This window comes from Helicoverpa armigera, chromosome 26 (assembly GCF_030705265.1).
Source record: "Helicoverpa armigera isolate CAAS_96S chromosome 26, ASM3070526v1, whole genome shotgun sequence".
NCBI lineage: Eukaryota > Metazoa > Arthropoda > Insecta > Lepidoptera > Noctuidae > Helicoverpa > Helicoverpa armigera.
The window spans coordinates 3,272,951-3,300,475 of NC_087145.1; the positions used below are offsets into that span (position 1 = coordinate 3,272,951).

At 36.2% G+C, this 27,525-nt stretch overlaps 1 protein-coding gene across 11 annotated transcripts in view; it reads right to left on the minus strand.

The window, feature by feature from the left end:
- The window catches only part of Pmca (plasma membrane calcium ATPase), a 152,784-nt gene that overhangs the window by 14,807 nt on the left and 110,452 nt on the right, over positions 1-27,525 (minus strand). For 9 of the 11 annotated variants that reach the window (XM_021331361.3, XM_021331351.3, XM_049849407.2 and 6 more), the window contains 19 exons: positions 20,501-20,701; positions 16,783-16,903; positions 16,168-16,333; positions 14,001-14,094; positions 13,588-13,704; positions 12,174-12,221; positions 10,720-10,886; positions 10,056-10,271; positions 9,308-9,550; positions 8,657-8,895; positions 7,552-7,714; positions 6,459-6,560; positions 5,806-5,985; positions 5,066-5,260; positions 4,435-4,641; positions 3,797-3,995; positions 2,901-3,112; positions 2,278-2,429; positions 1,617-1,743 (listed from right to left, as the gene is read on the minus strand). In XM_021331361.3, the coding sequence (XP_021187036.1) occupies positions 1,617-1,743; positions 2,278-2,429; positions 2,901-3,112; positions 3,797-3,995; positions 4,435-4,641; positions 5,066-5,260; positions 5,806-5,985; positions 6,459-6,560; positions 7,552-7,714; positions 8,657-8,895; positions 9,308-9,550; positions 10,056-10,271; positions 10,720-10,886; positions 12,174-12,221; positions 13,588-13,704; positions 14,001-14,094; positions 16,168-16,333; positions 16,783-16,903; positions 20,501-20,701 (3,149 nt within the window). The remainder of the gene's footprint in view (positions 1-1,616; positions 1,744-2,277; positions 2,430-2,900; positions 3,113-3,796; positions 3,996-4,434; positions 4,642-5,065; positions 5,261-5,805; positions 5,986-6,458; positions 6,561-7,551; positions 7,715-8,656; positions 8,896-9,307; positions 9,551-10,055; positions 10,272-10,719; positions 10,887-12,173; positions 12,222-13,587; positions 13,705-14,000; positions 14,095-16,167; positions 16,334-16,782; positions 16,904-20,500; positions 20,702-27,525) is intronic. The other 2 variants (XM_049849410.2, XM_064041862.1) reach the window with 1 other exon arrangement.

Below are 27,525 nucleotides of genomic sequence, written 5' to 3' on the forward strand. Positions count from 1 at the left end.
GTACGGACAAATTAAAATATGTGTAAAATGGATCAGCGTAATCTCTATAGATCTATGACGATTATTATTCTATAGTATGGATGCATAATTGAAAAATGGTGGTTATATTCGTTTGTATGCAAAAATAGTAAAAGTATATATAATAAGGACAATAATATCGTAGACTTAGCGTTAGGATGCCCAAGGTATCCGCAGTGTTGACCTGTTGACCTTTGCTGTATATTTATTGGTATGTATTCAAAGCTGTAAACTCAAAACTTATCCCTCTTTCGAAAGCTCGAACATGTAATCTGCGAGTCCTAATATTTTTATTATTTGTCTCTTTTTTATTATTATTTAGATATTTTTTTATTATTTTTAATTACTGTGACATGTTTACTTTTTTTTTTCGAAAAATTATTTACGGTAAAAATGCACAGCAACTTTTTTATAACTAAGCATGGACTATCATCATGTTTTTTTATATAATTTATCAGTCTTAATAACACAGCCAATATGTCATGATGTTACCCATGGAGTTTACTGACAGCTTCCACAAACGAATTTTTGAATTTAATTTGTAAAACATATTTCCAATTATGGTCTTATAAAAAAGCTGTCAGCAAACTAACTGTAAAAAATAGTCAGACACTTCACACAATACTATTTAATGAATTTTCGACTATTGTTCGCAGTTCAAAAATTTATTCAAACCCGAATACTGTATTCGGGCTTGAATAAATTTTATTCAACCATTGAATAATCCCAATATGATGGTGTACATCAACCCCACATTTATCCCAATTTGTGTAGTGTACCTAAAATCCCAATAATTTCATAGAAAATTTTCAAAAGTTTAGTATGAAATTATTAAAGTCCCGACAAAATTCAGTAACTTGTAAGCTGCTGAATTCTGTCACATTCCTATGTTACGGATGAGATATACTTTTGTGGGTATCAAAGATTAATTATATTTGGAATATATGGTGCTGGTGTATAACATAGTATTCATACTAGATATACACACAAAATAATTTAGACTCAATAAAAAAAAAAAATTAATGGAGAAACTTTACCCATGAAAACATACTACTTAATATAATAACATTCATATCAATCCCACATCAACCCAAATCTAACAAAAACTACTAATTAAAGAGATCACTTTACCCACGAAATAAATCAGTCTTTCCCTTAATTTGTCCCAAGTACACCGACAACATAAAAGTCAGTTATCTTAAAACAACCGTTTACCAAGTCCACATAAAATTTTCTAAGTGAGCGATTGTTTTGAAGACAGACGTTTATATTAGTCGGTGCACTTACGACCGCTTTCAATATTCTATCTAACTATTTTTACTTACTAAAGATATAAAATTTGACATGTACAAAATCTCTATAATGGCATTCAAGGTTCTCATATATGGAGATCAGTCAGCTGCGCAAGACATATTTATTGTGCACGAGCATATGCGCAGACAAAATTTTACATGTCAAAATTCTATCCCTAGTATGCAATAGAAGGATAGATTATTGAAAACGGCAACTAGGCCTCATTCACCAACCCAACACCTCTACGAATGCATGTAAAGTATATGTCATCCTTGTGTGTGTGGCTGTGTGTTTGTCTTGCATACCTGCGTCTGCAAGCGCGTGAGGCCTCGGATCCAGAGGATCTGGCCGGCGCGGGGCTTCTTGTCCAGGTCCGCGTCGTAGTCGGGGCCCGGCTGGATCGTCTCGGGATCCGGTTGGCCTCGGCCCCATCTGGTTTGAGGAGTTTAGGTTTAAGTATGGAATAGGGTTTTGATTGTGAACTTTCTTAATAGTTGTTGATAAGAAATTGCCAATAGCTAGGCAGGTTTGTAAGTCGTATGTTACTGTTCCAGGATGCAATTGGTGGAATAATTTACTTGGGAGTCCAAAATTTGTTTTATGAAGAAAAAACTGCCAATTCTGGCAATTTTATTATTTTGTAAACTATTCGATGTCTCGATGTTTTTATTTACCATTGTTCAAAAAACAACACCTGACACCAGTCTAATCAAGGGGTATTGGGTTGCCCGGGTAACTGGGTTGAGGAGGTCAGATAGGCATTCGCTCCTTGTAAAACACTGGTACTCAGCTGAATCCGGTTAGACTGGAAGCCGACCCCAACATGGTTGGGAAAAAAGCTCGGAGGATAATGTTCAAAAAACATCCAGTCACATTAGTGTTTGAGTATATTTAGCTCTTAAGGGCCCGTGACCCTGGTTTTTGGACAAGTACCACTATAGACTTTATTATAAGTGATATACTCACGACAGTCTCTTGGGTATCTTGCGCGTGGGCACGGTGGTGACGAGCTGTCCCCACACGAGGGTGCCGGCGCCGAGGAACAGGCACCACAGCCACTGGTCTATCGATAGTCCCGCCGTGCTGAACGCCATGCCACCGAACTGGATGATAACCACCTGGAATTCGCAGGGTTTACAAATTAGGGAGTTAAAAATGTAGTTTTAATGTGTTGGTTTATAAGACAATATGTTAAATGGTCAAAACAATGCTTTCGATACATGCTTCGGCTTCGACGAAGTCCTATCTTTAGTTGCTTTACATTTCGGTCACCTGTTTAAAAAATTCTTTAACCTGGTATAGAATTGATTTTGCTTACCGTGTACAATCAGGGTTACAATCAGGTTTCTACTTGTTAACAATCTTGGATCTTTAAGAATCGACAATTATTCTCAAAAAATTAACGAAAGGCTTATTGTATTATTATTAACTAGGAATGCAAGACAGAGGACAAAGGCCCCCCTTGAACTTTGCTAAGGGGGGATTCACCCCTACTCATTACTGGGCATGCGTATTAGATAATCTTCCATGACGACAAAAAGTTTGGCGATCACCATATATTTTTTGTATATAACTATTTCATATCGTACCTGCGAAGCCGCCGTCCCGATCCATATAGAGTAGAAGATAGGGTTGGTAAACAGTCCCTGGAACACATTCCTCTGGCCGTGTATCTTGCGGGCGTTGATCTCGTTGAACAGGGTCATCATGACGAAGGTGTTGAAGATGATGGTGAAGTGCTGGGTCGGTTCCGAGCCGAGGGCCTGGCCGCGCCCTGATGGGATGTTTAGCAGTCTGTCGCCTGGGGGTGGGGAAGTTATGTGAATATATAGTTCAAACTATTTGGAGTTTAATTAATAGATGGAATGCGTAAGTATTTCCTATTCTAATTGAACACATTAAAAATGTCATAGCTTCTCTTTCAATCTTTAGACATTAACAAAGATGGAGTGATAGTTAAATAATATTTTAACGTTAAACTTGTTTAAGAAAGAAGTCACCCTACATTAACTAGAATTGGAACTAAGGATTCGAATCTGAGTTACTTGAATGCCAAACTTGATAGTACTTTATTAAGACAATTATTTAATACTAGCTTCCGCCAGCGGCTTCGCCCGCGTAGTGTATTGATAAAAGGTAGCGTATGTGTTAATCCAGGGTATCACCTATCTACATACCTAATTTCAATCAAATCGGTCCAGCCGTTTTTGCGTGATTGAATAACAAACATACATCCATACATTCTCACAAACTTTCACGTTTATAATATAAGTAGGATATTGCTAACCTATAGATAGCCGTGCGTAACATAAACTTTTTCGTTTAAATAAAACTACTTTTACGGGTAGTTTGGCCCGTGATCATGGCTGCTGTAAAGGATTCTAAACGTCGGGATTAAATAATATTAACATAACCGCGATAAAATCCGTAACAGTAGTTTTATTTAAATGTCTAACTTTCGTTCTCACGTATTTTATTTCCTTACCAACAAACAAGAGCGAGAATATAATAAACAGCTGATAGATGGCCTGTCCGAGGATGTTCTTCATCATGGTGCGGCTGATCAGCGGCTTGGTGCGGCCGTAGGGCTTGCGCTGCAGCAGGTCTGGCGTCGGCATCTCCGTGGCCAGGGCCAAAGACGCCAGCGTGTCCATTATCAAGTTCACCCATAACATTTGTACCGCCTGGTGGACGAAAGTATAGGATTTAGTCATTCAAAAAGGTAATGCGGTGTGGATGTGTGAAAATATAGTCAATAGAGTTGTATTATGTTTCCATAATCTATATTTGGATATCTCGGCACTGTTAACAAGTCTTTGTACTAAATATGGTATGACGGCGTCTTTCCATTTACATCAGAGCTTGATATACCTTGAAAAACAAGGCAAAACACTCCAACAGATAATTAATTAATTAAAGGACACTGTTTTATATTGTCTTCCCCAATAATTGAGTGGTGTAAATACATGTAGTCTGAAACCCAGCCGCATAACTAAATGTGTAGACTGACTGATCTTCAGAGGACTCTCTTATAAACGAATTTTCAAACTAAGATGTAGGGTAGTCTCTAACTAATAATTTGATACCCAGTCTTACAACCAACAGCCTAGCCGTTTAACCAACCTTAAGAGGACTGTCCTGTATAGCACAGGCTCCGATGAATGCCACAATGACGGCCACCACGTTGACAGTCAGCTGGAACTGCAGGAACTTGGCGATGGAGTCGTATACGTTACGGCCCCACATCACAGCTTTGACGATTGAAGAGAAGTTGTCGTCCGTTAGGATGATGTCAGAAGCTTCTTTCGCTACATCCGTACCCGCGATACCCTGGGAAAGATTATATTTTTAATCGACTGTAAAGGAGGAGATTCTCAACGAAAAAAGAAGTGAACACACGATTGTTCCTATAAAAATAAACGATTCAATTTGCGTACAAAAAGTTTTTTCTTCATAAGTTTAACAGAAAAACCATTCGTTGAAAAAGTAATGATTTTCGTTTATATGGACTAAGCATTAAACTATAAGATATTAGATCATAAGGTACATATTTTGTACCAATTCTACGTATGTATAGTGATGCTCTAGATTAGCCTTGAAAATGTGTTTAGTTTCTATTTCTCAAGATGACAACAATAGTCAATTTCTTGCATTCTTATACAGGTCGATACAAGCTTGACCATTTACTATTAACTTGTCTCTAAGACACATTGAATCCCCACCCTTACCCCCCCAAACATAAACCCCAACTTACCATAGCAAATCCAACATCAGCTTTCTTCAAAGCGGGTCCATCATTGGTTCCGTCTCCAGTCACAGCGACCACCTCACGGGTGTCAAAAGCCTTGGATTCTATCATGCCTTTGACGAGCGTGTATTTATCTGTGGGGGACGAACGGGCCAACACGCGGAGTTTCGGCCATACTTTATCTAGTAGATGCTGTTGTACCTGTTTGGGAAAATTATAAAAATAAATTTATGTTAATTACTTATAATTCTAGATCTATCTATATAGGATATTATATAGATAGCTCAAGAATGGAGATATGGCTGAAAATTGGTGGGAAGTTAGATTAAAACAAGGAAACGGATCTTTATCCCAGAGTACAGAGTAGTGAAATAACTTTCCCTGGGTACAAAAGGTGCATGATATCATCACGAAAAGAAAAAATTACCAACTAATTTTAAAACTGTGGTAACTATATGTCCCATTAATTTATTTGTAAAAGCAAAGACCATTTTAAAGTTTTATGGTGACATCACAATAAAACCTAAAAGTCAAACTGCAAAAACTCGGCTAAACACTTGACTCTTTTTGATAAACTATTCAATTATGTTAATAAGTTAAAGTTTGTCTCAGCCCAAAATCATTTAATTAAACAAGGCCAAAAAACAGCTCATTTTGAACGTCTCTAAAAGAAAACGTCCGCTCGTCACAACTTTTATATTTTTGCAAAGAATCCCAACATATAATTCTGCCATTCCATTTCTCACCTCTCCATTAGTATCCCGGATCCTCTTATTGAACTCCTTGCCCTCCAGTATAAGAAAGTCGTCGGTCGGCTTGAGGATGCCGCACTTGATAGCGATGGAGCGAGCAGTGTTCACGTTGTCTCCAGTCACCATGCGAACCGTGATGCCGGCTTTCTGGCATTTCCTTATGGCTTCCGGTACCTGGGGTAAATAAATATGTATTAGAAAATGAGGAAAAAAGCACATTAAAAGTTTCTCAACATTTGGTCATAATATTATGTCGTTGTAAATTACATTCAAAGTGACTTTTTGTTTGGGTCCAAAAATTAATAAATTTTTTCAGTTACAGAAGACTTTATTATCTCCTTGACAGTGGTTGTCGCATGAGTTCAATTTGGAAGAAATATGTAAATATTTAAGGAACACTTGACATTAATAAGCTGTGCATCAGCAAAATGTATGGTGGTAGCGAAGTGAGAAATTCAGATCCGGGTAGTATTTTCTAAGCTGCAGTAAAGTTCTTATTTGAATTTCGTTTTTTGAATTGGTTCTCTGTGTAGTTTCGCAGTGTTTTAAATTGATATCACACACTTTATAGACAAAGAGTCTACCAACAATCTTACTCCCAATTTTGCCTACAAAAATATCAGTATACCTATTAAAGATCTACTTACTTCTGGTCTGACAGGATCTTCAATGCCGACAACGCAGAGGCAGGTCAAGTTGTTCACGATATTGTCTTCGTCGTCCCAGTTGGGCTCTTGGTCTATATGCACCTGGGAAATAAAACATATAATTAGAATAGGAAGTTCTTAGTATTTTGTAAATTGAGATACATAGGTATAAGTTCTTAGTTCTTTAGTCTTTAGCAATATGATGGACATTTCTATCTTGGGTTTGGGTATCTTGACTTCCATACTAATATTAAATGGCAAAGTAACTGTATTTGTTTGTCACGCCCTCACACCAAAACTACTGAACCGATTTAAATAAAATTTGTAACACTATACTATTGCTATTCCAGAGCCTGAACAAGGACGTTGGATATTTTTCACCGAAGTGCTCGAAGAGATGTTCACTAAGGACGCGGGTGGAACCACTTGTTCAAATATAGACTTGTATATAAACTTTTTGTTATGTTTAAACATAGCCAATTTTCACTCTATATATACTCCAACATATACTTCTATATATTTCATTCACCCAAATGTATCACACTTTATTGCTTGGCACTGCATCGAATGCGAGCCTGTCACCAAGACAGATAGATCACTTAGATCCTTTCGCCAACTGGGCTAGATATGTTCGGCTTGCATCAGAGCTGTATTTATAGGTAGGTATATATTATTTTAGGATGGTTTAACAAACAAAGCTTTGTGGATTGTTGTGATAATAATTTACGGTGAAAATTGTCTGCTTGAAGATGAATTGATAACATAATAATGAATTGTATCACGCATCTTAAAAAATATTTTTGACCTTCTAAATTGAAACTCAGCATGTTGATTTTATTTAGGCAGAAACTCCTGCATATACATTATACATCTGTTTATTTTGTCGATGCTAAAATTAGTACTGCATGGCAGTTTAGAATAACTTTCAACACTTCAATATATCATAACGAAAAATTTACAATTTACCGACCATTTTATAGCACTAGAATCTGATTTATTTATCCTTTCTCGACATTTACACCATCAGCTTACAGTGACTGCCATGCCATTCACTCCTAAAACACCTTAAAAAAATAACTAAATGTACCCTTACCTGGTTAATCTCCGCCTTCCCGGGCACGAAGTCCCGGTATGCGACGGAGATGGTCCGCAGGCCGTCGCAGGCCATGGGCTCGATGACCTGCCGCACCAGCCGCTCCTGCATGTCGCGCGTGAACTTCTCCAGCCGGCCCTCGTGCCCGTAGATAAATGCGCATCTGGGGGGAGAATAGGGAAGGTTAGATTAGCTTGTATGTATTTGGGTATTTCCTACTAGTAATGCTTCTAGATTTTAAAGAAGTAAAAATGTATGAACAACTGGATAATTTCTGAGAAATTGTTTGATGGGAATTTTAAGGGGTATTTGGGAAATGTTACTGATTGTACTGTTGTTAAGTATTTTACTTATTGATGGTTTTAGTAACACAATTTTTTTTATATACAGTACTGTTGCCTGATAAATGGAGTCTAGTAGCAATGTTCTTTTGACCAGGAACAACCACGATTTTAATAGAGAAATGTATATTTTTCTCTCGAGTATTTTTCTTGACATAAAACAACTGGCCCGGAGTTTACTTGGCTACAGTTTTTGGCCGTTCACCATGTGATTCTTTTAAATACACAATTTTTCATCCCAAGTCGTGGTGGCCTAGTGGGTAAAGGACCAACCTCAAGTGTGAGGGCGCGGGGTCGATCCCAGGTCAGGCAAGTACCAATGCAACTTTTCTAAGTTTGTATGTACTTTCTAAGTATATCTTAGACACCATTGACTGTGTTTCGGATGGCACGTTAAACTGTAGGTCCCGGCTGTCAGTGAACATCCTTGGCAGTCGTTACGGGTAGTCAGAAGCCAGAAAGTCTGACACCAGTCTAACCAAGGGGTATCGGGTTGCCCGGGTTACTGGGTTGAGGAGGTCAGATAGGCAGTCGCTTCTTGTAAAGCACTGGTACTCAGCTGAATCCGGTTAGACTGGAAGCCGACCCCAACGTGATTGGGAAAAGGCTCGGAGGAGGACACAATTTTTCATCCCCATAATAATTTAAAGAATATCTTAACCTGCATTAATTTAGAATTAGATTAAGTTAAGGCAAAAGCTGTAAGGGCAAAGTAACTTTGTGATATGATAAATAAATACATATTACATAACGCAATGACTTACTTCTTGAGTACAATCTCGGAAGCTCCCTTAGTGTAGAGCCGGTAGCCGCCCTTGTAGGGGATGACGGTGGACATGCTCTTGCGCACGGAGTTGAAGGTGTAGACGCGCGTGAACGACTCCTCGGGGTGCCGCTCGCGGACTGCCTCGTAGCTCTGGCCCAGGTTCACCACGAAGCCCAGCAGGGCGCATTCCGTCTTGTTGCCTACTTGCATTGGAGGTCCTGTGGGGTCCAGGCTTGGCTGTGGGGAGAAAAGTTCATTAGACCTTGCTTATATAGTAAAAGGGAATGGAACTTTGTTTGTCGTGATTCCACAGAAAAATGACTGAAACGATTCAAATAAAATGTGGTACACAAAATAGTTCACAGTCTGATAAAGGACATAGGCCACTCTTTATCTAGATGCGTTTTAAGTTATCAAAGAAATTGACGTTACATAATGAAATGTAGATTCATGATTGCATTTTGTATTTGTGCTTATTCCCCGTAACATAAAATTGGACTCCAAATAAATCAAACCTCCATTCTTGTTAGAAAGTACAGCATTAAGCATCTCTTACTTTGCAATAGGTATATCAAAATGATGGTATCTTTCACAAATATTTTTTTTTCTGTTAGTTTATTTTGCTAAATATACTAGTAACAAAAGTCACCATAATCCTAGACGTAAAGGCAGCATTAACAGAGATCCCCTCGACCATGGTTTCCGCAACCTCCTGTGGTATGTCCCTATAGTTCGGGGTGACCTTGCAGAGCTTCTCGCAGATGTAGGACTGCACCACCGTCATGCGGTTGGTGGTGAGGGTACCGGTCTTGTCGGAGCAGATGGCGGTGGCGTTACCCATTGTCTCGCACGCATCCAAGTGACGGACCAAGTTGTTGTCTTTCATCATTTTCTGGTGGGAGAAAAAAGGGGTTTTAGGCATTTATTTATGAAAATTATTTTATCATTCATAAAAACATAACTTGAGTATACAATTCAAAGAGTGCCAGACAATTTTGATTCTTGATTGAGTGATGAAATGTCATTCGCTGAATCGTCCTGATCATCATCACCATTTTTGCATACTTGAGTGATAAAACGCCATCCAAATATAAATATCCATCGAGCTATGAGAATGAAGGAATACAAAGTGCACCTGTGTCTGCGCAAATGCTTGTGCACTATAATATGTCCTGCCCAGGTGGCTGATATCCCCTACGGCGGCTGTTCTCTTACAGCCGCCATGGCTGAAATCGGCCTTGGACACCATTTAAATGTAAGCTATAGGCTATCACAAAAATGCTAAAAAAGGTCATAATCTGGAACTGCCATCTAAAATGACACATTTTCTTTAAGTTCTCATACTCAGCTTCCTGTAACAAAATACCCTTCAAATAACCAGCTAAATCCTCACTCACCTTGACAGAATAAGCAAGCGACAGCGTAACAGCGAGAGGCAATCCTTCAGGAACAGCCACCACCAGCACGGTGACACCGATGATGAGATGCTTCACCAGGTTGTTGATGTAGGTAGCCTTCCATGGCTTCTGCTCGATCACGAAGGTGTGGACGCAGAAGTTGATGACCAGGATGATGACGGTAAGAACAGCGATTGTTGAGCCCGCGTAACCGATCTGGTGGGGGAGAAATTGCGTTATAACGTACATATTGCACAATTGAAAGTGGGCCGAAATCAGCTGGATTCGGAATCAGGCAGTCTTCTTTATGTATTTGCAGGAAAATGTTGTTTTTAATGTAAGAATTTTAGCAGGATTTTTAATGTTAGTACATATTTAAGAGATGAAGGATTGCAACTAACATTTCCTTTTATTCTCAAAAGCTGTGTTAAACGAACTACAGATATGGCAAAATTTCTTAGACGCATTTGAATTTTGCAGTAACGGACATCGGCTCTCATTGATGCAAATTTATTATTGTCCACAGGACAAATTTAGCTTTTTGAGCAAGTACAACTTGGCACCAAGATTATAAAATCCCTTCTGCTCTTACATTTGACATTGGCAAATCTTCCTATCCTTTTACCAAGAAAATTAAACACTATAATATAAAATGACCACTCACTTGTATAGCCAACTTAGTAAGCTTAGCCTGCAGCACCGACTTCTCCTTCTTATGGCTGGTCTCCGCTGGAGGCTTGTCGCTGGTCGCGGCGGGCACGTGGTTGTCGTCAGGCCGCGCGTGGTTGCCGTGGCTGTTGCCCGATGCTGGGAGCGTGGCGTCCTCGTCACCTGGTTGTGGTAACCGTTGTTAGGTGGTTGGTTGGTAGGACAATAGCTCTGTACTGGATTGTGGTGTGATGGTACACAAATACTGAAGATCGGAATTAAGTTGTTTTGGTTTTGAAAAGTAAGCAACTTCAACGTGATGTAAATAGTTGACTTTGCTCTTTACATATCTGTTGGGGAGATTTTTATTTTCAAGAATCACATTGAGAATACAAGAACCTTTTGTAACATTTAGTGAAATTGATTTAAAATATTTTACATCAAAATATATGCTGTATATATTTTAGACTAGGTAGGTATGTGAATGTTCTCACCTGGTAATAAATGAAAGGGTATATATTTTATGTTGCTATTGTATTTGTGTACATCTTTTCGTTTGAAATACTTTGAGACAGTGACTTATAACCATTTTATATCATTTTTAACAGAAACTCTTTTTCACAACAATCAGATTATAAATCACTTTCTTTAGATCAAAAGACAACAATCCAGTAGAAGGGCTATTGACACTTCTAAATATTTTAATTTTGAAAATAAAGCTCAGAATAGAATAGAATTTTACTATGCCAATTGAAAGTTTTACTGTAAGTCAGCCTGAAATTAAATGCGATTAAAATATTATATAGTAATAGAAATATTAGTTATTAAAATAAAAACATTTAATTAAAGGCTGTTCAAAAACAAAATTCAGAAAAAGAGCTATTCTGTGAATTAAGAAAAAGTACTTGTTAAAAATATTTCTTTAACTCGTAGTGTCAATGTGCAATATAGGGTGTTTCTTTTTGAAATTAATTCTATCTACAAACTGATTATATTTACCAACCTTCAAAAAAGAGTAGAAAGATCAAGATGCTGAAATATACACTAGGTTAATCAAGAAACACTAAAGGTGTTACTACTGAAGAATGCACTAGGATGCTGTTATGTGAAAATGAACAATGTATATTTATATTATTAAGTACAATATTTTAATAATTATTATTTAAGAACCTACATTTTACCGTCTGGAAAATTAGTAAAAAAATACTTTTTTAATCTACAGTTCTATTACTGTATTAACTAAGAACATACTACTGATATTATCAATAAGTTTATATGCCTTAAAAGTAGTATGTTGAGTACACTTAAGGACAGATTAATCTACCCACTCCCACAGGTAAGCTCGAAGCCACAAAACTAAGCACCAACACCGTCCTTTTGACACATAAATAATATAATAGAGGCATTTTCTGGCCCTGAGTGTACGGAGGGTAGTTCGTAAAGCGGGGCATAGCAAAGGATGTTACTTACCGGTCAAGCTCTTGCGTTGCGTAGACTTGCGTTGCTGCTTTTTAGCTTCTACTCGCGTCAATTTTTCCAATATCCATCGAAATTTTTATCCAGACAAGCATACACATTTATGACAACGATTGGATAATATTTTGATTATACATCATGCAGTCAACACGACAGTTACACGATGCAGTCAATGTGTATGTTTTTTTTATTTAGTTTTTTTATTTGTTTTTGTTTTGTTTAAGAATATTTTTGTTGATCGGCGACATGGAGGTGCGTGCAGCAGGCCGGGGTCGGGGGTGGAGAAAAAAAAGTTGGATGTCATTGTACGGATCACACTATATGTTTGGTTGTGGCACTAAATCTAAGGGGTTTCATGTCAGAATGTGTTTCAGCATTTGAGATATCAATTAATTGAAAATAAAGCTAGGCACATTTTCTGGTAATGAAGTGTAAATGACCTTTAGTTGATAGGAAAACAAAATCCAAAGAATATTAGATTTGAATGACATGATTGATATAATTAGAAATCTCAATTGCTGAAACATAGCGACTAAAATTGCATTTACAAATGTATGCTTTAAGGATCATTTTTAATTATAATTTTATGATTCTTCAAAAGAGATTATTTCTTTATTGAGACGGAACAGTAATTTAAGTAATAAACAACATCGATCGTACACAAAATATATGGGAAAAAATAATATTCACTTGAAAATATTTCATGCTTTCACAAAACGTTTCAGGCTATTAGTTAAACATAGAACATAGACAGACAGCGTTCAACAAGACTGAATGGATAAAGACATGAAACTCAAGACAAAAAGAAAATGACAATCCGTATCATCCAGTCGTCAATAAATAAAATAATCTCGCTTTACTTACGAAACTGGCAAAACAATAAAATAAAAAAAATAAGCAGCATACTTTCAAAATAATTATTACGACAAAATAAAATACCTTTATCAATGTTACACTTTTCTTGGCCAAAAGTGTAAATCATACTTTTTACCAATTTCGTTATATATTTTGCTCCCATCAAGGGAGGGGGGGAGTGCGGTGGCTCAATGACAGGGGGGGGGGTCATACGTCACTGTTACACTAATGTATGCATCAAGCATTTGGCATACTATGCTCATTTAGCCAAGCAAAAATATACTCTATCGACTTTAAAATAGAGTTCATTTTAAAGCAAAAAATCGTCATCTAAATGAGCAAAGTTGCAACGCTAACTATGTTGCGGGGTTTACCTACAACCTTTTTGATGACGTATTTTTTTTTAAGACAAATTTTAATACAAACTCATTACACTCAACCCAAAACAGATGACACAAACAAATACCCAGACACACACGGCCGTCACCTGTCATCAAAAAGGTACGTGACTATTGTCTATGCTACGTGAGGCGGCAAACTCTATGGAACTGACCTTTCTTCATCTGCTTGATTTCCTTCTCTTGCTTGTCTACGGCGGCTCCGAGGAGAGTGAAAATGATACCAGCTTGGGAGTTCACGCCGACCGCTGTTACTAGCATTTTGCCGGAACCTGGAATTTTTGGGTGGTAAATGAAATCTGGTTCTTGAGCAAGCCTAAAGGGACTCTTGTTACCTGGTAATATTTGCGGGGTATTTTTGTTTTGCTTAAAAAGGTTTCTTGGTTGCTACGGCCGGATTAGGAGACGAGAAGTTATCTCATTATGATGTCCTTAAATTAAATATGCATTCGCACTTAAGCGTTTGCTGTTCAGTGCAGCTAGGAGTATGATTGACTCTTGAATTTGTCTTCATATTCACTATGATTCGTAATACTAGCAGGAATATTCAATGGCCCATATAACGTACCTTCCATAACGTGTGTACCGGATAGCACCATAGGATCAAACGATTCACCCTTTTTGACATGGTCCGATTCGCCAGTCAGCGAGGATTCATCCACCTGGAATGTTACAAGTATGTTTTTTTAAATGCGGTAATTAAAACATTTCTTCCTTTGCTAAAAATTATAGAATGCTTTTATTTTCATATTCATGATTGTCAGCTTCTGTATCCAAAATCAGTAAGGTTTTTTGTCAACGACAGATAATTTACTGAATATTTTCTTTTCGACTTGATTTTTTAAGGTCCAAACAGCTTAGTTTCTAATAGTAACATAGATAAATAATTGCTTTATTAGCTTCCTGTTGTACCTATTATAAATGATCATATCATCTATTTCATCCTGAACCGAATGTAATGAATTATGTAATAACAAGCCAAGCAAATGGATCTTCATACATTTTTACGAGTCATTAGTTTCTGCACACAAACCTACCTACAAACATGATATCTCAAGAATGTCTTAAGCAAACCATCTGATATGACATACATAATGACCGCTAAACCGGCACTCGAATAAAATACATAATACTTAATAATAATGAAATAAATGATAAAAATACCGCAACTAGAGCCTTATCTATATGCGTATCTTAAAAACGTGCTTATCGGATCAATCTAGGTTTGCTAATGACGCAAATCGGTTAATTACTATCCTGCTTTATAGGATTCAAATTACAGATATTTCTTTGAATTATTCAGTACTTGAAAATAAGTGGAATCACTTGAAGTTAGGCTTTAAGTGCCTATGTGTGAGATAATTTTCACTCTATGGCTTAGATGTGTACTAAATGTAGAACTATCCTTATGCTAGTAAACGCATACATAGCAGGTTTAAATCCACATTTTAAATTATTTGTATTATTATTTGAAAAAAAGCCTTTCCATTCATTGTGTGGGTACCTAATCTACATAAGCAAGTCTAACCAAGGGCTATCGGGTTGCCCGGGTAACTGGGTTGAGGAGGTCACTCAGCTGAATCCGGTTAGACTGGAAGCCGACCCCAACATAGTTGGGAAAAGGCTCGGGAGATGATTATGATAATCTACATAATGTAGAATTATAAGTGTAAAAAGCTACATGACCACTTGTATTTTCGATTTTCATATGCACGTGTCTTTCAAAGCCATTGATAACTTTCGTCACGATGTTATACATAGTTTCAGCATTTAGTGTACATTGTGACAAACTAGAAAGACAGTATGAATAAGCTTTATTTGATTAGTGATCTACCTAATAGTTAACACGTGTATCTTATCTATTTCCTGACTAGTATCTATGCCTATTTTACTTGACTGCGCGAAGATAGGATGTATAACATGTGTTTCTATTTCACAGCTTAACTTTGACTTATCCAAATAAGAGGGATTTATGTCCCTAATAAATCCTTCATTTTAAAAAATGAAATTCAAGAATTTTTAGGGTACCTAATATTGACATGACCATAACATAAAAAGTTCAGATAGCACAATAGTTTTTAAGACCTAAATTTTTGATATGCAAACATTTTAATAAATATAATACCGACAACGTAACAACGGATAACCCAATAACGCGTTATCAATATTTGATCACTAAGGCATTCGGTTATCATTTGACGCATGTTGTATCAATACTTACAAATCAGATAGGGCAAACAACTACCTGACTATTAGTTCGGTTACTGACATTTTGAGTTAACTGAGGTTGAGAAACAGCTGTTTTTTGACACCTGTTTTTGTGTAGTCAGGTTAAGCTACAATTGCAGACAGGTTGTGAATGCATCACCCTTTTTTAATCGACAACGCAACGCATAATTTCGGTAAACCGTATATTGACAACAAATGCGTCAGGACGTTGAGTATTTTGAACGTTGGACATTTGAAGTTACCTAATCAAAAGGTATGAACAAAACACTACCGCTAATATACTCTTTCCCTTAACTCCTATATATCCTACATGGTGGCGGGGTCCACTTTTCTCGGACATGTGGCACTCTTTCGTATCTTTCACCATTACATCTCACCATCTCCTTGATCTTCGACTTTTGTGGTAAGTTCCACTACTGGCCATATAGGAAGAGTCAAATAACCAACTTCAGAGCCGCACAGTTATATAACAAGAACTTTTACCTAGCTACTTCAAGACAGCTCACCTTCAAGTCATTGCTCTGCAGCAGTATACCATCAGCGGGCAGCAGGTCACCGTACTTGATCTGACATATGTCTCCACAGACGATCTCGCTTATAGGCACCTGCTTCACCTCGCTGCCCCGGATTACTGCGAACTTGTGCTCGCCTTCTATCCGAGACTGGAGCCCTCTGGAATTTGGTATAAAATAAATTAGGATTATGTATAAATAAACAATAAGACATCGGAAAATAATTAACTGGATGCTTTTGGGATCTATAGGGAAACAGCTGGGGCTTAATTTTGCACCTCCTAGACCTTCGAAAGTCTTTAGAAGATGGTATAAGTTGTGTGGAGTTTAGAATGACATGGAATAGGTCAATTAATTCAGGTATCGAATCCCAAATGATCGGATACGATACATCGAAAGACACCAATTATTCCAAGGTTCAAAATATTGAACGGTCGAAATGTAGGAAACTTAATACATACTATTCGATTCATTGAGTGTTCAACACACTTTATAACCATTCATTAGATCTACAAACTTTTTCAAGTGATTAAGAGAATTCCAAGTACTGATAATAGTTTAATAGCTTCAATTTTTTTGAAGGACATTGAAGAAATTGTAGGTACATACCTGAATTGCCTTTCTTTCGTATAATCGTTGAATGCAGTAACTATAACGACGACTATGACTGATATTAAGATCGCTAGACCTTCGATCCATTGATAGTGACCTTCCTCTTCGTCGAGATGAGCTGGAAATTTACACAAATATAAATTAAAAACCTCATTAAAATATGTCGCTGAACTTGTGTCGTTTTTTCTTCAGATTTATTAGATAAAAGATTTAATACATACATAAAAATATATAATAATTAGATTAAGGTAATAGACAATTATCCAATTTATTTAATATTTAATTTTGATATTTATTTTGTTTAATTAATTTATCTCAATCAACGCGTTAGCCGGCCGGAGATACAACTAAAACTGCTTTCTGAACCTCAGAAGATTTAAAATTACTTCTTAAATTAACTTCGGTGTACACGAGATTAATGTTTCAATCAAGAGAAAGTGCCAAGTTGCTGATAATGAGTGTAAAATTCATGAACACATTGCAGCTCAATGAATTTCAAATGAGTGAAGGAAAACAGGTTTCCGGCCGCCTACCGGTTTAATTGATCATGCCACGGCATCGTTCAATTAAAACACCCTTTTTTTACTTTTTCATACACAATTGTTTGTTATTCGATATGTTTTAAAATTGCTGAAATAAATGGACAGCAATAGCTTAAACACTCGAGATCAATTAAAACGGGTCAGTTTTACAAAAATAAAATTTACAATTTCGCAGGTACAAAGACACTTCGGAAATGGTTTCAATAAATTGCTTTTGATCATGAAATGGTATATTTTAATGAACCCAAATTAATTGCTGTCGAATGTTGATTTATTTTGTACTGCTTCAATCAGTCGTGAAAGCATGTCAGCATTTATGATTTATTATTTGTTTTCATACGATCCAAAAATGCACTTTGGAATTGATGGATCCCATGACATTTATCTTGTTTAATTAATCATAACTGCTAACGTTATTTGAAAAGTTTAAGCTTTCATTATGTTAGGATATAAATAGATTTTCTTTGGTTGTTGTGAAGCGATAGATACTATAAGCATTTTTAAGAGTAGCTGACTTTTTTTGCATTTTAGCTTGAAGTATTGTGTATAGCTTACAGTATATCAGTATAAATATTTTTATAGTAAGCTTATAGCAGGACATTTTGCGAAGCGGTACAATTAATTTTACTCTCAAAAGCAATGAATTTAGGTCAGTTCCATAATCTTTTTAATATTAACACAAACTGACTCAAATTCAATGCTCTTAAGTGTAAATAACTTTTATTTATTAATAGACAATTTTAAAGTTTTTATTTTTAGAGATGCGACACTTATTAAAAATAAGAATTTTTGACATTGCTTAATTAGAAATAGAGAGAAACACTTATAACATTTATTACCATTCAGTAAACAATTAAACATTACACGAGACCTTATAGCACTCCATCTAGACACACATGAGAGTACAATCACACTACAAGAGAGAGAGATAGAGAATAGAGAAGAAGTGTTGGAAACAGAGGGTAGACAACATAAATCGGATCAGGTGGAATACAGTGAGGCATTCAATTTGACAGTAGCTGTAATATTCATTGGATGACTAATCGGTGATATAGTAGGTAATGCTAACATCGCTTAAGACGAAGATCTTGTACATACTACAAATTCGGTTCATTGTGACGATCTAAATTTACCACACAGTACTAAAGATTTGAGGGTTGTGAATGGACTTAACAATAATTTAGACTGTAATGATATAGAAATATTCTTTTTACATTTCATATTTCGCATATTTCATAAGCTTCTTAAAATGTATGTTGCAAAGCAGGGGCTGACGCTTCATAAAAGCTGTGGATTAACGTGTCACAATTTTTTAATCTACATCTGACGCTGAAACCTGAACAAAAGAACTCGGCTTTAAATCTTTAATATTATTTAAATATGAAACAATGTCAACGAAAACCTCATCAAAAATATCGATACCCTTGAATTAAGAATTCCGACCATTTCACACAGAATTTGCTGAAATATGTACGTGATATTTGAATTGGTTGGGAACCGTTTCTCGCTGTGCAATTATGTAGATTCATTTCAGTTCATTGAATTGAATTCAATGGAATTCAGGTCTATCTTCACAATATCGGGTGAATACATTTGTAGCTGTAACGTCATTTTCATCATCATCATCAATTGTAGTATTTCTTCGCTCTACTTATCTTTCTGCTATGATTTGTCCAAAATTTAGAAAGTACCACAGGATTTAGCCTGTGAACACAAACTAGCAAGCAGACAGACAAACCTACGGGGTCGGACAGGGTTACCAAGGTGCATTCTACAATGTGGTACTCAAGATGTGCGCAACTAAATCAATAACATGCCCCATTACCATGGTCTATGGTGACCGTTTTATAAGGTCGTACGTCGGAATTTTGAAATAGAAACTGCTTTTCATAGTCGAACCATAAGGAAAACTGTACTTCTCTATCACTCGGCGTTTTCAGTTAGCATTGTTTTACGGTACAATAGGTACAGTTGATTTCCGTTGTTCGACTAGTAAACGCAGCATGTATAATTTTAGATACGGATCATTTGATCAAGATGCAAAAGTCATAGTATTTAGTGCCAATTCACGTTATAGTGCTGATATTTTATCGTTAATTGAACTATTTTGATACATTTTTATTTTAGAAATCCCTCTAGCTGTTGGATCTGTGATAGTAATTAATTTATTGATACCAGCACTATGAGTCGTGTAACAGTAAACCATGATACAGAAACAGACATAAAAATATCCGAACACAGACATTTAGTACCACAACAAAGTATCGATTTAGTTGCAAGTGTCGTGAAAAGGAATTTTTGTTCTTAAGCTGGGTGCTGACCACCGGGTCAACGAAAGTCTACAACGTGTTTTCACGAGCTTTCCTTTACTCAATGCTCCGCTTTCACGACCAGAATGGAAGTAAAGACGAGCTTGTTCCTTTTCGTTACGCCAGTGTGCACCCAGATTTATAATCTATAGGTTCGCCAATTGTACTCGAGTACCTACATAGCGCTAACAAAGAACAACCGTGTTATTTCTAATCACATAATCTTACCAGGATCGTCTAATGTGTCCATATTGATATTGAAAAGAAAAAAATACATTAATTAATATAAATTACCTTAGTCTACGGTGGCTACAATACTTATCGTTTCATGCTATTCTGTTGTAGCAAGAAGAGCTAAAGTTCCATGTTTCTTACAATTCCTGTATAGTCCCAAAATATGTGTAGATGATCCTACAATTACATTCTAAATTTCGAGAACATTGCCAATTACAGAAAGCGTTTTCTTAATCCATAGGTTCTGGAAACTCGGTCATAAGTTCACCAACATAGCTTAGAAGCTTTTGCAAGGCTATGTACACACATGGACAACATCAAACGTCTAGAACAACCGTGTCGTGTCCAAGTTTGCATGAGACTCACGCGTAAAACCCCGCAAAAAGGGCCCTGAATAATTCAGAACGAGCACATGGGTCTTCGCGATCGATCGCAACCTTTCCATGGTATCTTATGGTGACAGTTACCGGAATGATTTTATGGGACTATGAGAATTGTGTATGTTACAGAACTGGGCTTAACATTTACATGGTTATCAACAGCATGCTAAATTGGGGGATGAATAAAATTTCGCAACCTTTTCAAGAAGGCCTACACTCAAGAATTGATGGCTGTGGTTATAGAACTTACCAACATCAGAAGGGTCATCTGCCGGTTTGTAGAAACTCAACCCTAAGGAGACCACGGCTGCCACCTCTAGGATAATGAGGGTCACGTCTTGAAGGGCCTCCCAGACTAACGTGAGGAACGTCTTGGGGGGCTTTGGTGGGATCAGGTTTGAGCCGAACACTTCGCGCCTGTGCTGCAGGTCTGCTTTCGAACCGCTAAGACCTGGAGACAAAAAAAAAGAAAACATTATTTCGTGTTACGCTAGACAAGTAAATTGTTTGAGACACCATCATGTCGTCTTATGTACCAGATCTATACATACAGAACAAGACATTTAAAATAGTAAATTGAAAATAAATACAATAAGGATCAAATCCAATTCATTCAACTTCAATAACGTCTTTAGTTTTTACAACACACTGAATGACTGCCATAAAACCAAACGCAAAGTAAAACTATGACAAAACATGGCCGAAGCTAACAAAACATGTCGAACAAAAACGTCTGTTTCTTTAATTAGATAAACAAACACTTAGAGATCTTTGAATACGTTTGAAGTTTACACTGCTACTATAGCTGACGTAGTTTGATTATTTCGTTTCAATTCATGTATCGATATAGAACACTCTGGATATCGAGAATCGGCATCTTCGATTTCATTTAATTGTGTGACGTCAATATTCGATTTTTTTGGGAAGTCGGTTGAATATCGTATTCCAAAAATCACAAATTCAGCTTAAAACAGTAAAATCGTTAATGTAAGACCTATTTTTGTTCCAGCAAAAAAATATAATCGTAAAATTCGTAAAGCCGAAACAGTAAGCAATGGACGATATAAAGCGACGTATACCTTTCCATTCATATTGGATGAGCATGAACAGTCATGCGATAACGGGCGAACTACCCACGCTACGCTCGTAATAAAATTTATACTTCACAATGAAACTGTTGATTGGGGAAACGAGCCTTTATATTATTTAAGGCGATTCGTCTCATAAAAATGACATTTTATGTTGTTCTACGGAAAAATGGCTGTAGCTGGGATATTTGTACCAATAATGTTGATGAAAGTAATATCCTAGAGGAACTAATATTTTCTCTGGAAGATGGAATGTAAGAGGTAGATAAACTGCCGAAGATTCATACAAGAATGTGCATAAATACGACACATAAACTACATTACAATACCTTTGTAAAAACAACTTCTAAACCATTAACGCTCAATAAATAACCCCAAGAAAATTCCTAACTACGTAGAGGAAGTGAAGCATATTTGGAATACCAGTTTGTTTTTTGAGAATAAATTGAGGAAGAAACGGGATAGCTCAATAAAAAATACATTCAATTATTGTCAATATATTAAACTTTAATAATGAGAACAATCAAATATAAAAAATACCAGATTTATTATCAAAATGCCTATTAAACTAAAAATACTCCAAAAACGTGATTTGACTTAGGGTGCAGATAATTTGGAATATAGTATTCCAAATTATATTCATTTTTTTTTTCTTTGAAAATTGCTAACACTTTTTCTTAGAAACTAATAGAATTCTAATATTTTTATAGTCATTGGCTCTTTACAAAAAAAGAAACTTACAAATAAATAAAACCGACTCCCAAAAAAACTGAAAAGCAAAAAAAACACGGTATTCCAAATTAACAACACACCAACCTAACTTAAAATTGCATGTCAAATTTTTTATTCTAGAAATATTCACAAAATCATAGTAATATCTTAAACTAACAAGGTCACTCCGCAATTGAAATAATTACAATAAAGATTTAGAGTGTAACAGCAAATGATTACCACTGATTGCATTCTTACCGAAAAAGTTTTCAAATCAGGCGTTTCGTTCGCTGGGGGGTGGTAGCCGAAATGTCAAGATGGCGTCCTGTTTTTAATGCTGTATGGCTTTGTTTATCGTTTGACGTTATGTTTACGGCATAAAAACTCAGATGGCGTTTATATATATTTAGATATCGAAGTATTCCAAGTTACCTGCAGTATTCCAAATATGCTGCAGTTCCTCTAATAAAAATAAATAAAAGCTACATTTCAGTTAAAATGTGTCTGAAAATAAATATAAAGCAAAGGAAACTCCACGTCGGGTCTAAGGAAACCAGCCATCATTATGCTGCCTCGTACAACAAAAAGCAATGAAGTTAGCATTCATTAACAAAAAGAAACAAAACATTCCGGTATAAGGATTACATGTTAATGAAGCAAAAACGCTCCTCGTTTCTTAGAAAAAAAGAAGCTGAAAATAATTTGATAGCTTCATCGTGAAACTTCAACGAAGATTGCATAGTTGCTAAATATTCATGCAGCCGGATAGAATCGTAGTCTCTCGCTAAAATATGAGACTTCTCAAAGCTTTCTTCATTTCAGTTAAGTCAACAAGCCTTCTTTGCGAAGTCAGTACCTCTATTCATTACTTCACTTTTTCGTCTTGCTTTAAGTAAATAAAACCAACTTTCAAAACTTATTTTAAGAGTGCGGTTGTAAGAAAATACTTAATTAATTTCCTTGAGCTCTTCTTCGCGCACTTTTTCCATTTCTGTCAATCATATCAATCTCGATAGTATGCGCATCAATCTGGTTGATTGATTGTGTATAAGTTTGGATAGAGCATCGACCTCAGTTACATTGGCGCACATAAATATATTAACGAACGATGTTACTACGAGTCTGAACTACTTATAACTTTTTACGATGAACTCTATGATATGTTGTATAAATAAAAAATAAATATTTTGTTTATGCTTAAGAGGATTTTAGTGATTGGGAGTGGCGTGGAGAGAATCGACTGCGCAGGCATGCGGAATTAACGCATCTCTATTTTTATGATGATATCTACATCCTCCCAGCCACACGGTCTCACGATAAGGCCTGTAATCCACGTATTTTACGCCAACATTTTTCAATCCGGGGTGTCTACTTCCTTCTCTGTTAAATTTGTGAATTTATTAGGTGGCGCTTCTTGCGAAATGCTCGCTGACACGGCGGGTTCCGACCTTCTATGAATATTTATCATGGAGTCCTTAGGGACCGCCTTAGCGGATTGAGCGATGGAAATAATTTCGCTAAAGCTGGAGAATGAAGACTTTTTATGATTACTTATTAAGCAATTTAAAATGGGATGAGATTAAGGGCAATTGTTAGGGGATTCGGTCTGAATTATTGATCACTATTTGTCGATAGACTGTCGCTTTTCACGTCGATATGCTGAGTGGTAGTTTGATGAATCACGAGTATAGGTTTATATGACTGAAATAACAAAAAAATAGGTAAGGAAACCATAGTGATACCATTTTACTATGAAATTTTCCTGAATTAGGTCAAACCTACCTGACTAATGTGGTTTTCCTAACCGAATCACCAAAAAACAATTCTAAAGCCACAATTGCTCATCGAAATAATAAGCCTTTTGTTAACAATGAAAAGTTCAAAGTTCCGATAAAAGAAACATATGGCAGTCAAACAATTGTTATTATATTCAAGATAAACTTCGGCCTCCCCTTTCCAAATTGTTCACTGAATTGGTTCTCGTAATTTGCCAAATAAATTTACCCCAAGAGACGAAATAAAAAGCGAAATTTGTTTGTTTTTTTCAGGACATTACTTGGTAAATAAGGGGAGAGAAAATGGCGGCGACCGCTTTCGTAGCGACATCCGTTTTTAACAGTTTTCTTACAATTGATGTGACGTTTGTTGAACTTTTGTGTTTAGAAATGAGCTGCCAAGTTTGTAATTAATTTATTTCTTAATAGCATTTGTTGCTAAGGGGACAATAAAGATGTCTTTCCATTTTTCTGTGTTAGAGAGTATTTCAATGTTATACGTGTATTATCAATTTACTTTCAAGTGACTTTTACAAAAAGAAGGAGGTTCTCAATGCAGCCTAAAAAGCGGTATTTAAACAATTTTAAATGCTCAGAAGTCATTGTCAAAACGGCGAAGTCTTGATAATGTGTTAAATGAAGCAGCGGGAAGCGATAAAACGGAAAATTCATTCAGTGTGACATTTTGGAAATGTCAACGTGTGAAGGAAAATTATAGATACTCAAAGACCTCTACATCATTGTCATTTTGAATATTTCCTGATTTTAGATCTTCACAATTTCTTCTTAAAAAAACACTACGTTCATATTCATTTGTACAGTCAACTTCAGTTCAGTGGTAACAGTTTTATAGGAAAATCGTACTTATTGCTGTTGAGTTAAGGTGCATGACAGTAACCACCAATGTGCAGTTTACTGTACTATTTCTTTGGTTCATTGTATCCTGATCCTTACTCGACTGTATAGAAATATAACACAGCTTAAAAACGCCATAAAGCAGATGATGTAATGTTTGCCCATGTATGATGAATATTAATTGTCAAGGCGAATTGTTTGCTATAGCTCGTTTGTCTTATGAAAAGGCTGTCAAGTAAACGATAAATCTTTACTCATGGCTTTCGCGAATTAAATTAGGTGACGGCTAAATTAAGTAGGTTGTTTCTTCTTCCGTTTATTTATTAGAAACTGGAAAACTGCTTTATCCCTTAGCATAAATGAAAAAATAATCGTAGGAACATAAATCAGGGGATAGCTAACCCAATCCTTTTCCGTCATCGTCAAGGGATTTGGCAACTGGAAATGTAAAACGAGCATCGGCTAATGTTTTCCTTTTATCCCCATAAAGTGTCGTGACCTGCATCAAATTGTTTGGACATACAGTTTAATCACGTCGTTACTCTTATTTTAGAAGCTCTTGTGTAAACTGTACCAGAAACAATAATGTGAGAACATTGTTTGTTGGTCCGTTACAGCTTGCTAATCTTGGACTGAGGAGTTAAACTGAGAAATTTTCGCAGAAAACTTGTTCACTGATCAGAGTTTGACTGCACATCTCGTATTGCATTTAACTAGAGTAATCTAAAGCCATCTGTTGTTGACGGGGCACTCAAAGGAACGAACCGTGATCAAAATGTTTGCTTGCGTCTATCTAGCAACTGACATATCGTAGCACAATGTTAATGGGTAGATCGTGTAAACATTCAGCTAACTGACTGAAATCAGCTTAGGAGATAATGGGGTATAGACAGAAATTGGCATTGTGCTATTTGCATCGAAGTTGACAAGTTAGACAGGTCTTACCTTGACCTAGAATTATCATAAATGTATGTCTCTTCCAGACCTCGCTTTGGGACTATAGAGTCCCGGATTTTTGGGAGGCGAACGTGGGGCCGAAACCAACACGTTTTGAGACAACTTTAATGAAATGGTGACTATTATTAATGTTGCGTATTTTCCTGCCGAAAAACCCGTGAAAGAATATAAGAAGGTAAGTTTATAAATGAATGAACAGCTGCATATGTAACCGGAAGGCCGGAACGTCTGTCGATAATCGTAAAATATTGAAGAGGAGTCAACGTACGAACACCAAGAACTCATGTTAATGTTACGTGTTCGCGATGTACCTTCAAATGTTAACCTTACCTATTGATTTTCGTTATTTACTTTACTTTGGATGGAGGATACTTGAGCATGTTGATTAGCAAATGGATTCCTTTGGATAAAAATACATTTGCATATATTTGTGTGTTTGTTTGAAATATCGTTCTTATGAGTGTTTTGTACGATACGTACGAATACCACATGAGTCTTAAGAACCATATTTTTTTAGAGCATTTCCTTCTTTACTTAAACTCTACTTAGCTTTAGAACTCTTTCTCCTTAAACATTGGTACAATTACACTATTAGCAATTATTTTACTCCCAAATCAAGTATGATTACTTCAGAATAGAACATACCCCATTTAGTTCCAGGATGTACCAATAAACAGTAACATGGGGTTTAGGAGTACTATTACGAGGTACTAATAGAGGATTAGGAGCAGTAATGAGTATTCCCTCCCCCCTAGCTTATATTAGTTGCGTGGCGTGGCGTTGTTGATTATAACGGTAATTTCCGTGTTACCCGGTAATAATATGGAGTTTAGGTAATTAGATTGCTTTCGGTTTGGGGTTATTTTTGAACTGTTTCTTTGGATTGTTAATAGATTTTTTTACCATTCAATTACCACTGTAGTAACAAACAGATTAACTAATTATGTAACGGTGACTTATATTTAATTTACTTTTATCATCTGCGATAGTTTAAACTATATTTTAATCTTAGATCAATCCAATTTGATAAGCATTCAATATTATATCAATTTAGGTCGACTTGTGATAATTATATATTTTTTATCATAAAGATTACAGGGAACAATTATTGGAAGCCAATGATAATTATAATACTTTAGATAAACAAGTTATATAATGGTATTATTTTATTACAAGGATAACTCTATACGCCCACAAATATAAACAATTCTGTTCCTTTCAAGTTTCATAAAAAGGTTTACTACACATTACAACCTACACTCGTGAACTACTGAAACATTATCGATTAAAAATCGCAAGCAATTTTATATTTACGCACTCTGTTTAAAACGTGCACCTACGAAAAACATTTTATTGGCGATAAATCGAATGAACGACTGTAGTCGCGGATAAACGAGGCCTCTAGCGACGAACAAACACACAAACATACATACGTATGTACCTGTGATAAAATTACTCGGTGTAATAAAATGAAAATACACGGAGCGTGCGTGGTGAGGAATACGAGTCGGTGTTGGCGCCAAAGAAACGGTGGTTGGCGCCAATGTGTGACGAATTCATGATTTAGAAACAGACTAGATGTTTCATGCTGTTTCACCCATGTTTCATAAAGTATATAGGTCCTAGTTACTGACTTGCTTTGTGGTAAAAGAATTTTCATAATCGGTTCAGTTGATCCAGCTGATATTACCCCTTACAATGTCACAAGATTTTTAATGGCCTGCACATCGCTTACCTATCGAGCACTGTCATCATATGTGTCTTTTTCGATCCCGTACTTCACGAATACAGTTTTAAGGAAAATGTCTCTCACCCTAAATGAAAATTTCCTATGCAATATGAATTAGAACAAATATATTTCAGCTCAACATCCTTAACTATAAATAAGG